Source organism: Tamandua tetradactyla, chromosome 2 (assembly GCF_023851605.1).
Source record: "Tamandua tetradactyla isolate mTamTet1 chromosome 2, mTamTet1.pri, whole genome shotgun sequence".
Classification (NCBI taxonomy): Eukaryota; Metazoa; Chordata; class Mammalia; order Pilosa; family Myrmecophagidae; genus Tamandua; species Tamandua tetradactyla.
This window is the reverse complement of record NC_135328.1, coordinates 51670560-51683796: the sequence shown is the minus strand read 5'-3', so window position 1 is coordinate 51683796 and position 13237 is coordinate 51670560. Positions and strand designations below refer to the sequence as shown.

Genomic DNA, 13237 nt, shown 5'->3' with positions numbered 1-13237 from the left:
TTTCTTCTTTTTCAAGTTTATGTCTGTTAAGAATCTTCTCATCTATAGTGCCCCTGCCTTTTTTTTTTTCTTTTTTTCCTCAGAATTTCTGTGCTGAAGAAATGGAATAGTTTGTTCTCTAGCATTGCCCTCTATCTGAATTTGCCTATTGCATCTCCATGGTGTCTTTTATTTTTTTTTTGGCATGGGCAGGCTCCAGGAATCGAACCCAGGTCTCCAGCATGGCAGGCAAAAATTCTGCCACTGAGCCACTGTCGCACCACCCTCCATGGTGTCATCTAACATGTTCTTATATCCCTGGTGCTTTTTCTGTAAACTGATAGTTGGATCATGAGGCATGATCTAACTTACAATAAATTTTTTAGCAGGAATAATTTGCAGGTAGTGTGTGCTTCCAGAAGTAGCACATGATGTTGGATTGACTCTGTGATGTTAGGGGCCACTGAAGATCCTCATCTGAATTATGTTTTCAATGGAGGAGACTTACAATTTGAACAGGTCACTCTGGTTGCAGTGTAGATGGATCACAGGTTTGTAGTAAAGATTGAGGGGGATAATCATGTAACAAAGTGTTTGGCACTATGGTGGCATACAGTGAGCATTCCATGAATATTATCCATTATTTATTATTGTTGTTATTAGAACTGAGTGTTTGGGACCCAAGTCCTGGACTTGGAGCTGTTTACTGGCCAGGGCTCTCCCCTCCCTTCTTCTCTGCCTCTGGAGAAGTCATCAGTGTGCCCTGTGGCTCTGGGAGGCATGTTCAGGAACGTGGCTGCCATCTTTGTGCACCTGGTGTGGCCCCTCCAGGGAAAGAAGGCTGGAGCTTCACTCAACCGGTGCTTGCACCAGACTGTAAGTGCTCCAGCCCATCCATTGCACTGTCTGCATGACCCAGGGCGCCTGGGGTCTGGCTTGGCTCTGGTTTCAAAGCTGTGCATAAGCCCCTTCTTTTGGGAAGCCTTTCCTGACTGCAGCTGGCATGTGCGTCCCTCCCTTGTGCTTGCATCTACTCTGGAACTTGTTACTCTGCCTCTGAATGGCCTCCTTGGTGCTCCTTCCTCCCCCATTACCCCTTGCCCAGTACACAGTACATGCTCAATAATTATTGCCTGAATGAATAAGTTATCCACAAGCCCAAGAACAAGTAGAATTTCCTCTCTCATTCAAGCATGGTTTGAAGTACTTGAAAGTCACTCCTTTGAGCACTCCCAGTTTCTGGGGTTACCCCATTATTTCTATCACCTTTTTAAACCCATTCAATTCCACTCACCTCCTCTGTTCTTCTTCCTCTCTCTTTGTGCCCCTCTATTCCTCCCTCAAACACCAACCCTCCTTATACTCCCCTCACTCCAAATTCCATCTCCCATCTCCCCCCATGCTGTCCTTGACTCATCCTCCCTTTATTTATTTTTTAATATGATGCATCCCCAGTTCAAAAGTAATTCCATATATCGTCAAATCCAAGATGCCATCAATTGTATTTTATGGACCAGTATGAAAAAAAAAAAGCCAGTTAAACTCACTGAATTCAGAGATAGTGTGATGTAAAAACATGCACATATTAGACTCAATCAAATATGGTATGTTTATCATACAAAAAAATATAGAAAAGTACATACATTATATAGATATCTCTTTTTTAGTTAAGGTATATTGGAGAGGCTCAAGGGAAGTACCTGAAAATATACAGCTGTGTTCCAGTAGCCATGTTTCTTGAAGATGATTGTGTAATGATATAGCTTTCACAATGTGACTGTGTGATTGTGAAAACCTTGTGTCTGATGCTCCTTTTATCTACGGTATGGACAGATGAGTAAAACGTAGAGATTAAAAATAAATAAATGATAAGAGGAACAAATGTTAAATTTAGAAGATTGAAATGCTAGTGATCAATGAAAGGGAGTGATAAGGGGTATAGAAAAAAATAGGGGAAACAAAGACTAAAATATATTGGGTAGATGAAAATACAAGCAATCAATGAGAGGGAGGAATAAGGGGTGTGGTATTTATGAGTTTTTTTCTTTTTATCTCTGGTTCTGAATTGATGCAAATGTTCTAAGAAATGATCATGGTGATGAATATACAACTATGTGATGATACTGTGAGTTACTGATTATATACCAAGAAGGGAATGATCATATGGTAAGGATTTTTTGTTCGTTTTTGTATGTTGTTATGTTAAAAAAAAAGAAAGAAAGAAAAGAAAAGTACATACACAAAATTTAAATCACCTGTAATTCCACCTCTCAAAAAGAAAGAAGTTTTGTGAAGATTTTGTTAACATATATTTTCTTCAAAACTTTTTCTATGTATATATGGTCATAGAAAATATATTTGTATATATAAATATGTATTAGTGGGGATTTTCTTTTTACAAAACAGAATGACACTGTACATATATACATATATATATATAGTTTTTTTCTTTTTTTTTTAACATGGGCAGACACTGGGAATCAAACCCGGGTCTCAACATGGCGGGTGAGAAATCTGCCACTGAACCACCATTGCCTGCCCCAGTACATACTATTTAGAAGTGTGTTTCATTGATATCCATGTATCACATCCATAAATAATCTTCTAAAATGTGATTTTTTTCTCCCACTTAAAAAAAAAATACTTTTATTGAGAAATTTTCATGCACATACAGTCCATACATGGTGTACAATCAGTGCTCACAATATCATCACATAGTCATGTATTCATCACCACGATCATTTTTTAGAACATTTGCATCACTCCAGAAAAAGAAATAAAAAGAAAAAAGAAAAAAACTCATAAATCTCACATCCCTTACCTCTCCCTCTCATTAACTACTCATAATCCAATCTACCGAATATACATTTTTTCTTTTTTGTTTTTTTATTTCTACCCAATATATTTTAAACTTTGTCTCCCTCTTATTTATTTATTTTTATGCATATTTTTTTTACTCTTCTGTCCATACCCTGGATGAAAGGAGCATCAGACACAAGGTTTTCACAATCACTCAGTCATATTGTAAAAGGTATGTGTCTTTATACAGTCGTCTTCAAGAATCAAGGAACTTGAACACAGCTCAGTAGGTTCAGGTACTTCCCTCCAGCCACTCCAATACACCATAAGCTAAAAAGGGATTTCTATATAATGCATAAGAATAACATCAAGGATACCCTCTCAACTCTGTTTGAAATCTCTCAGCCACTGAAATTTTATTTTTCTCATTTCTCTCTTACCCCTTTTGGCAAAAGGCTTTCTCAGTCCCATGATGCCGGGTCCCAGCTCATCCTGGGATTTCTGTCCCATGCTGCCAGGGAGATTTACACCCCTGGGAGTCATGGCCCACGTGGTGGGGGTGGGGGGTGGGCAGTGAGTTCACCTGCTGTGCTGACTTAGAGAGAGAGGCCACATGTGAGCAATGAAAGAGGCTCTCTGGGCGTGACTCTTAAGTAGGCTTAACCTATCCTTTGCAGGAATAAGTTTCATAGGTCTTCCACATTTTTTAAGCATAAAACTAAACCATTTACTTTAGAAAATTTGGACAATAAGAAAATTATAAAGGAGAAAATTAAAAATACATCTGTTACGTGAAAAATAATAAGTAAAATAATATAATAGCCACCAGTTTTGGGCATTGCTGGGAGGAACCTCCTTCCCTAAAATTGGACCAGTAGAACACATCTTGCAAAACTGCCAATGAGCAATAGCTGGTGATAAACTCAGTTGTAGTCCGGGAGAGGTAACTTATCAGGTTGGACGCACCACCCTGATCGATGCTTATTTGTTCACCACTCTGTAACATCTCCCTATATAAAATGGAAAATTAAGGTCAGGCACCATTTCTTCACTTGCTTCGCATTTGCCCTCTGTGAGCTTCCCCTTGCCAAACTACCTCCTCAAAACTCCCTTCTTTCAAAGTGGGATGCTGCCTGATTCATGGATTGCTCAAGAAAGCCATGAGATCCTAAATTGCAGGAAAAGTTTTTCTTTTAGCATAACCAACCAAAGATAACCATCCCTGACAATTTGGTTCCAACATGATTTTCCCTGGCAAGGATCACTCTCATTTTAAAGTATTTTGGTACGTACTGAGTGCCAGGCCTAGTGACAGATGCCAGAGGTTCAGTGAAGGGGCAGGACCACCATTGTTGACAGACACCGGTCTAGGTGCCAGGCCCTTTGCTGTGTTCTTTGCAGGTCACATCAGCAGGACTCCTGGGCAAAGGGGAAAAACTGATCCTTGTACAAATGGTCCCAGTGTCCCCCTCCAAGGCAAGGAGCCCATGCCAGAGCTCTGCCACTGCTGCCACCCTGATGAGTGTCCTGGCCAGCTTCTCCATGGATATTGGAGCCTCTTTGAGCCTCAGTATTTTCATCCGTTAGGTGGGGATTATGGTGACAGCTCCTTTTGGGGATGCTGTGATGACTGAGTGAGATCCTGAGCAACAACTGAGAAGAACGCCAGAGCTCTGGCTCTGCTACCTACTAGCCAGCTGGGACTCACAAACCCACAGGGTTGGAAGATCACTGATGGGCCACAAAACTCAGGTTTCCGTTGCACTGATGGGGAGACTGAGGCCAGGAGGAGCTAAATCACCTGTCCACTGTCTCCCAGTTCAGGCAGGTTTTGACATGAGTTTGGTGGCTCTAAAGGCCCAGCCAGTTCCTGTACACCTGGGTGTGAGGAGGAAATGGGACTGGAAGGAAGGCAGAGGAAGTGAGAGGAGGGGTGGGCTGGGACACTCACATGAATGTCCCCCTCACCTGAATCAGAACATGGCTTTGTGTCAAATAGGCCTGAGCCTGAGTATTTGTTGTATGACACTGAGCACATCACTGCCCTCACTCACCTCATTTTCCCATCTATAAAGGAGATCAAGTCCTACTGGCTAGAGGTTGTTCTGAGAAATAAATGAATGAGTTTGGCCAGGGTGGGGCCCAGAGCAAGATTTCTGGAAATAGGAGCTTGCCCTCCCCCCTGACCCCCACTTCTCCCCCCTTCCTGCTCCTCAGCCCGCATCCCTTCCAGGTTTAAACTTTTATCCTGCTGCATCAGGACTCTGGTTAGAGGCCTGGGGAAGCCAGGGCAATCGGACCAGTGAACTCCAAGAGTCAATGGTGGCATGCCAAGCAGCCCTTACTGGCTGGTGGAGGGGGGAGGAACCGGGCATGGGAGCCTGTGGGGCAGATGGGGGAGGCAGGCCGAGCACACCTTGCTATGTGGGAGGTCCGATCTGTGCTTCTGCCCAGGGAGTAGAAAAGGTGGGGCTGTGGCCTAGAAAACTGCTGCCAGGGCACCGACTGGCCCTGACCTCCCTCTCCTTCCTCTCCAGTTCACCATGGCCAAACGGCTGCCGGCTCGAAGGCTGAATGGGATTGCCCAAAACCCCTGGTGAGCCGGGCAGGGCTGGGGAGCTATGGGTGTGGGACAGGACAGGGTTAGCTATCCTGGGATCTGCTGCCAGAAAGCAAGACAGTGGAGCCCAGGGCAGCAGTTTGCTGAGACTGCAAGATATGAGGCTACCTTCAGTGAGAGGCGAGGAGGCTGCAGGTGCCAGGAAGGGACCCTGGCCCAAGGCAGCTGGCTTGGGTTTGACTCTCACCTTTGCCTGCCTTGGCTGTGGTGCTGGGGCAGGTGACTTGCCTGCTCTGAGCCTTAGCTTCCCAGCTGCAAAATGGAGATAATTACACCTACCTTGAAGGACCTTTAGGAGGAGGGGAAATGCTGTATAATAGCAATAGCCATTTACCTAGTACCCGCTATGACCCAGGGGCCAGGCTAAGGGCTTTCCAGGGATTAGTTTAGTTCACACTTGGTACAGAGTAAGTCCTTGACACAGGGTCATCAGACCTTTGCAGAGGTTATTGACATTCTTTTCTTTATTGATTTGTTCTAACTAGGGAAGGAGTCTGTGCCTCTGTTTACTAGTGATTCCATTGGTACAGTGGAAAGAGGTGTAAAATCTGCCCAGCCCTTCTCCTACACCTTTGGCCATGTGCAGAGAAACACCTCTCTACTATCCTTTTTTTCATTTTAACTGTTGACTGTTTCTTTTTACAAAAAAACGAGGCCTTTTTTTCTTTCTTTCTTTCTTTCAAAATGCCCCCATTTACAGCACTTTGTGCTTTACTAACATCTTCCACCTCCATCTTCCCCTTGGATCATCTCTGTAAAGCAGGTTGGGCAAGACAAGTGGCCGGGATGGGATGGGATGCAGTGGAGAGGAGAGCCAGAAGGGCGGTGGGCAGTAAAGGTCAGGGCAAAAGAGGGCCCCAGGCTCCTGCTACCCCCTGGATGGGGGCCTGAGGACCAGGACCCTCAAGACACAGCCTAGTGAGCAGCCAGTTTCTGTAGAGCCTTTGGGTCTGGTTCCCCCTGTCACAACCACCAAAGAGTATTCATGACCGGATTTTGACCCTCAGCTCTGCCATCAGCCAGATGGGAGAGGTGGGATGGGCTGATGCTGACTCTGTTTGTCACTCAGGGTGGAATTTGTCAAACTGGCCAGTGAGCATGAGGCCGTCAACTTGGGTCAGGGCTTCCCTGACTTTGCACCCCCAGACTTCGCCATCGAAGCCTTTCAGCACGCAGTCAGTGGAGACTTCATGCTCAACCAGTACACCAAGGCATTTGTGAGTCTCTTGTCCCTCCCCAGGGTCCCTGGGTACAAGCCTCAGATGAGGTCCTGGAGAAGGAAGGGGACAGGCCTTTCTGGGGCCAAGCCGACCTGGGTGCCAGGATTCATGGAAAACCAAGTTAATGACCAGAAGGTGGCTTGGGATACAGCATGGGTAATCCAATTCAGTGTTCATTCAGGGTTTCTTCTGTTTCCAACTGTGCTGGTTTCCACCGTCTGATGGGTAAGGCAGACAAGAAACCAGTACTAATGAAGTCAGTTAATAAGTGCTGTGATATAGGAGGAAGGCAACCTATGGGAACAGCAAGGAGGGAATGTACCCTGGGGAAACTGAGTGGCAATACCTTTCAGGGCTGGGGTGATATTCTTTAGGAAGCTAAATCAGCATCCACTCCATGGGGCTGCTTCCTACAGAGCAAGGATTCAGGAGTCCAAGAATCAAGGGGTAGAAATGGGAGTGGCACACTCACTGCTACCTACAGTGGTCCACTAGAAAATGTTTTGCCTCTGTCTCCACAACCTTAAGCTCTGTGGTCTATAGGTCTTAGTTCCAAAAGGAGGAGTGTTTCCACCAGGAGACACAACAGTGATTGAACTGGAAGTTAAGACTGCCACGCAGCCACCTTGGGCTCATCATGCCTCTGACTCAACAGGCAAAGTAGGGAATTGCTATACTGGCCTGATTGATATTGATTATCAAGGGGAAATAGGACCACTACAATGAAGATAAAGAAGAGTTTGCCTGAAATACAGGAGATCCCCTAGGGCACCTCTTAGTACTACCATGTCCTGTGAGTAAAGTCAATGGAAAATTGCAACAGCCCAATCCAGGCTGTATTACTAATGGCCTAGAAACTTCAGGAATGAAGACTAGGGTCACCAAGTGGTGGCAAAGAACTGCTGTAAGATGAGGTGCTTGATAAGGATAATGGAAATACAGAATAAATAATGGAAAAAAGTCATTATAATTACAAGCTATGACCACGTGATCAGTTACAGAAACAAGGACTGTAATGGTTATAAATATTTCCTCCTTGTTTTGTTATGAATATGGTTGTATATATGCATAAAGCAAATATCTTTGTTTTCTTCCCTATCATATCCCCTTATATAACATAAGTTATATTAACTTTATGTCATAGTATTTAAGTTTGAGTGACTAATATCCAAGGACTTGCACCCTCTTCTGGGGAAAGGGTGTATTTCTGGTTGTACAGAGGATGGTTTAGTATTTTTAGGTGAAAATATGACTAATTGTTTTAATTTCAGATTAAGTATAGTGTAAGGAGATTTTAACGGGTGCCAAATGGACAAGGGGTGGACTGTGATGGTTAAGTTCATGTGTGGCCTTGGCCAGGGGATGGTGTTCAGTGGTTTGGTCAAACAAGCATTGATTGGCCTGGCTGTTACTGTAAAGATATATTTTGTCGATTTAAATAATCAGTCCGTTGATTGGCTCTATGGCTGATTACAACTTATATCAACTAAGGAGATTGCCTTCAATAATGAGAGAAGTTTCATCCAATCAGTTGAAATCCTTAAAAGGAGAAATGATGATTTCAGCAAGCAGAAGGAAAAATTTCTATCTCTACTTCAGCCAGCCAGCATTTCCGGGGGCATTCACGACAGTTTCCGGCTTGCAGCCTGCCCTATGGAATTCAGACTTGCCCATCCTCACAGTTGTATGAGCCAATTCCTGTAACCCTGACTAATATTATTTATATATACATATATATTCAGGTGGGATTTGCTTTTTTTTTTATTTAACATAAATGGACCCATACTAATTCCTCAAGCCAAAGAGAGGATTCTTTTCTGCCATATGCTTCCCAACTGTGGACAGCATCAATCGTTCTAAAATCTGCTAACATTAACATTATAATTTTATGATGTTATAATGATATTTCAATGTTGCTTTTATTTACTTTTCTTCAATTATTCTTTTCATATGTGTGTTGGACATCAGCACTTTTTTTCTGAGCTACTTTTGCTCACTTTTTTCATTTGTCTATGTATCTTTGTCTTGTTGCTTTGTGAGAGCTCTTTATATATTAAGTATCTTATCTCTCTTATGTTGCAATTTTTTTCTCTTTGTGTTGGTATCTTTTGCTGTACAGAAAATTTTAACTTTTATGTGGTCAAATCTAGTTTAGTCAATTATTTACTTATGTTCTAAGTTTTAGTTCCTTTGCTTAGCCTTGAATGTTTTATACGTGTCCTTAACAAACGAGCTTACAGATCAATCTTCCTCTCAAAGACGGTGCTTCCAAAGCTGCAACATAAAATCCTTTTCCTGTGCCTCAACTGTATATAAGCTTGGGCAAGTCGTTTCTCTTTTTCTAGTACTCTATTTTCCCACCTGTCAAATGATAGGGATCAAATAACGTCTCTTTCGTAAGGCTCCTGGAGGATCTGATGGGCACAAATATGTTTCTTAAAATGTAAAGAGGGGTGTTTAAAGTGTGGAGCTCCTGCTACTTTGAGGGCTCTGTTAGACTGTGCTCCATGAAGGCCAGCCCTAGCCCTGTGTCTTGTTCTCTGCCAAATCCCGGCCCTGGCACTGTGTCTGGCTCAGAATAGGATCAGTGCACTGATGGAAGGGCTGAAAGAGCTCACTCAACAGGAGCTGACCTTGCCCCAGGATCTGCAGCTAGTAGGTGCTAGAATTGCCTGGATCCAGCCAAGGGGGAGGTTAACTGAGCCCAGGTTACACCAAGGCAGTGAAGGCTGCTGACCCCTGCTGTCCTGGCAGGGTTATCCACCACTGACGAAGATCCTGGCAAGTTTCTTTGGGAAGCTGCTGGGGCAGGAAATAGACCCACTCACGAATGTGCTGGTTACTGTGGGTGCCTATGGGGCCCTGTTCACAGCCTTCCAGGCCCTGGTGGATGAAGGCGATGAGGTGAGTGGACAGAGCTTGGGCTGCGTGGGGGTGAGGGCTCAAGTCAGGGATGATGCCAGTTAACCTGGCCCTTGTACCCAGGTCATCATCATCGAACCCTTTTTTGACTGTTATGAGCCGATGACATTGATGGCAGGGGGTCACCCTGTTTTTGTGACCCTGAAACCGGTAAGGTGGCTGGTTGGGGTATGAGTGGGCAGAGGGGCCCGAGGGGTGAGCTGGGTTGGACCTTGGGAGGGAGGAAAGAAGGAAGGAAGGAAAGCAGACCAGCTCTTCCAAGATGAGGGAAAAAGAGTGGTCCACAGCCCCAGAGGAGATGGGTGGAGATAGATGCCTGCAGTTGAAGGTCTAGGATGGTGAGCATTGCCCACCCCCTCCTACTGCTTCTTGCAGAGCCCCACCCAGGATGGGGAACTGGATTCCAGCAGCAACTGGCAGTTGGACCCCAACGAGCTGGCCAGCAAGTTCACATCTCGCACCAAAGCCCTTGTCCTCAACACACCCAATAACCCTTTGGGAAAGGTACCTGAGAGAACCTTCTTCCTGGGACCTCTCCAGACTGGGATCTGGTTCCATCTCTTTTGCTGATTTTCTACCTCTGGGCCTCAGGGGCTCTGAGGACTGAGACTGGCAGTGGTCCCAAGGACAAGTCCCAGGGAAGGTATCAGGGTACAGGTGGTAGAATGGGCTGGGTGTCTCCATTAGTTCCCCGTGCCCATGGGACAGTGGCTGCCTCTCAGTGTGTTCCCTCATCTGGAAAGGGAAAACGTGTCAGAACCAACTTCACACAGCAGGTGTGGTGCTGAGTCAATGGGATAATGCAAGGAAAACTTTAGCTCCAGGTTTGGCTGGAAACCTTGAACCTCTCTGAGCAGGCCCTCTGGAGGGTATGGGGTGAGGGCCCCTGCTGTAGGCCTGTGCCCTCCTTGGGCCCCACAGGTCTTCTCCAAGGCAGAACTGGAGCTGGTGGCCAGCCTATGCCAGCAGCATGACGTGCTGTGCATCAGCGATGAGGTGTACCAGTGGCTGGTCTACGATGGGAACCAGCATATCAGCATTGGTGAGCCGCAACCCCTAGCTCCCCCTGCCCACCCACCCCTGCCCCGGCCTGGCTGTTTGTTCCAACCAGGCCTGCTTCCCCAGAGGCAGGACTGTGAGCCCAATGTGTGGGTCAGCACAGGCCTGGGGATTAGGATTGAGGGTCTGGAGCCGCACAGGTGGTATAACCTTGGGCAGTGGCTTCCCCATCTCTGAAAATAAGATCACACTTGCACCTGCCTCCTGGGGTGGTTGTTGAGGATGAAATGTAATAGCTTACTTAGTACATACTGTGGAGTACCGAGTATTGGGAGCCTCTGTGTGCTGCCTTGGAGCCCAGGCCACCACCCCTTCCCTGTCCCCCATCCCCATCTCAGCCCCTCTTCTCTTTGGCCTTGGGCAGCCAGTCTCCCCAACATGTGGGAACGGACCCTGACCATCGGTAGTGCTGGCAAGACCTTTAGTGCCACTGGCTGGAAGGTGAGTGAATGAGGGTACTGCTGTCATCTTCGGCAGGTGAGGTGGGCCTGGGAATTACAAAAGGGTTTGGCCAGGGCCTGGAGGGCCTCACCTGCTACCTGTGTTCCTGGTCCAGGTGGGCTGGGTTCTGGGTCCGGATACTCTCATGAAGCACCTGCGGACCATCCATCAGCACTCTATCTACCACTGTCCCACACTGGGCCAGGTGAGGAGGGGTGGAGGGCCCCACCATTGTGGAGGGAGAGGAAACAAAAGAGCCCAGGCTGGGCCCAGAGTCACCTGACATGTATCTGCCTGTCTATCCTCTCTCCCCAGGCTGCGGTAGCCCAGAGCTTCCAGAGGGAGCAGCTGCACTTCGGCCAACCCAGCAGCTACTTTGTGCAGTTCCCACGGACTATACAGCACAACCGTGACCACATGATACGCAGCCTGCAGTCAGTTGGCCTGAGACCCATAATTCCCCAGGGCAGCTACTTCCTCATCACAGACATCTCAGACTTCAGTGAGTGAGATTAGCCAGACTGAGAAGGATATGGGGGTTGGAGGCTGCTCAGGGCTCAGCCTGGCCTCTCTCCCCCAGAGAGCAAGATGCCCAACTTGCCTGGTGATGCAGATGAGCCCTATGACAGACGTTTTGTCAAGTGGATGATCAAGAACAAGGTGAGCTGAGCCTGTGCCAGAGTCACTGAGCACAGTTTTACAGGTTGTGCACTGCCCAAAGGTACCCCGCCAAGTGACGGATGGGACAAAATCCAGCCCCGCCGCTGCCGTGAGCCCTGTGCAGGGCTGAATCCACTTCAAGGAAAGGGAGCCTGTTTCTGATTTGTAGCAAGATGCCAATGGGCTGGGTAGGAGTTTCTGTCCTTTCCTGTACCTCACTTCCCATCTGTACAGCGGGGAGTTGGCTCAGGATTGCTGAGGTCCCCCAGCTCAGCTGATTTTAAATCTTATTTCTCCTCTGAGTCTGCCATGATCTGTCATATGAACATCCCCTCTCTCAGCCTCCATTTCCCCTCCGAGTGAGGAGGGACTTGGAAGGATGCTCTGAAGTTCTTTTCCTCATGCTGGGCGGTGATGCATTAGAACTGACTTTCTTTCTCCTACCCCATCGTGGGAGCTGATCTGTCCCCCAGGTCTCCAGACCTGCTGGGCCATGTGGCTTTTTCTTTCCCAGGGCTTGGTGGCCATCCCAGTCTCTGTCTTCTACAGTGTGCCTCATCAGAAGCACTTTGATCATTATATCCGCTTCTGTTTTGTGAAGGTAAAGGGCGGGGATGGAGGAAACTTCCCGAGGCTCCCTGGGGCTGGGGATGTGGCGAGAAGGGTAGGATCGATCTGTGTTGCAGGATGAATTCACACTGCAGGCCATGGACAAGAAGCTGCAGGAGTGGAAGGCTGAGCTCAGACCCTGAAGTCGTCTCCTTGGCCCTGCCCCGCTGGTCCCTGCTTGGTTGCAAGGGTCTATTTTGTCTAGATGGTACTGGGTATAGATGGTTCTGGGAGAGTCAGGGATCCCCTTCTCACAGCACCCATATTTCTCAGGTGAGGGAGACCCTAAAAGCCCTTTCCCTACCCCTCCCTAGATCAGGCTGCAAGTAGGGCTCTTGCTGGCCTCCCCAGACCCAGAGGACAGAGTCCAGCAATGCATTAGACCTCGAGTCCCAGCCTGTCCTCAGCCCTGTATGGCCCCAGCTAGGGCTCAGGCATAAACTTTTTCCTTTCCTTATCCAACTCTGACCTTGGGAAGTTACCTTTATACTCTTCAACTCAGTATGCTTTGCCCTCAATAAAGTTCTAAGTTATTCAAATCCTTGTTGGTTGTTTCTCTTTGCTTCACACTTTGGTGCTGGTCAGAATTTGGTCAGAACGGAAGGAAACTTGGTGAGCCTTAGGTCCCACCCCTCTGTGTAGAGTAAAGCCGAGGCCCAAGAGATGAGCCTGCCTGTGGCACCATGGGATTGAGAATACCTTCTTGACCATAAGAGGAAAGAGAAGAGAAATGCAGCATAGTTTAAGGTTTCAGTGGCTAAGACATTTCAAATAGTTGTCACGAGGTCATTCTGGAGGTTACTCTTATGCAAGCCTCAGCCAGATATTACAATTGCCCTGGTATGCCAGGCTCCAACCAACAGTATTTCTGAAAACCAGGGCTCTGTCTAAGACTCTGTAAAAGTTTTACTTATTATTTTTCAGGAAC

At 46.8% G+C, this 13237-nt stretch overlaps 1 protein-coding gene across 8 annotated transcripts in view; it reads left to right on the top strand.

The window, feature by feature from the left end:
* Positions 1 to 12848, top strand: part of KYAT1 (kynurenine aminotransferase 1) — a 61425-nt gene extending 48577 nt beyond the window's left edge. For 4 of the 8 annotated variants that reach the window (XM_077146833.1, XM_077146839.1, XM_077146828.1 and 1 more), the window contains 13 exons: positions 643 to 855; positions 5316 to 5374; positions 6468 to 6615; positions 9373 to 9522; positions 9604 to 9690; positions 9916 to 10044; positions 10462 to 10582; positions 10964 to 11040; positions 11156 to 11245; positions 11356 to 11542; positions 11621 to 11700; positions 12215 to 12301; positions 12387 to 12848. In XM_077146833.1, coding sequence (XP_077002948.1) covers positions 760 to 855; positions 5316 to 5374; positions 6468 to 6615; positions 9373 to 9522; positions 9604 to 9690; positions 9916 to 10044; positions 10462 to 10582; positions 10964 to 11040; positions 11156 to 11245; positions 11356 to 11542; positions 11621 to 11700; positions 12215 to 12301; positions 12387 to 12452 — 1377 coding nt within the window. In that variant the 5' untranslated portion in view covers positions 643 to 759 and the 3' untranslated portion in view covers positions 12453 to 12848. The remainder of the gene's footprint in view (positions 1 to 642; positions 856 to 5315; positions 5375 to 6467; positions 6616 to 9372; positions 9523 to 9603; positions 9691 to 9915; positions 10045 to 10461; positions 10583 to 10963; positions 11041 to 11155; positions 11246 to 11355; positions 11543 to 11620; positions 11701 to 12214; positions 12302 to 12386) is intronic. The other 4 variants (XM_077146856.1, XM_077146864.1, XM_077146852.1 and 1 more) reach the window with 1 other exon arrangement.
* Positions 12849 to 13237: the final 389 nt, after the last annotated feature.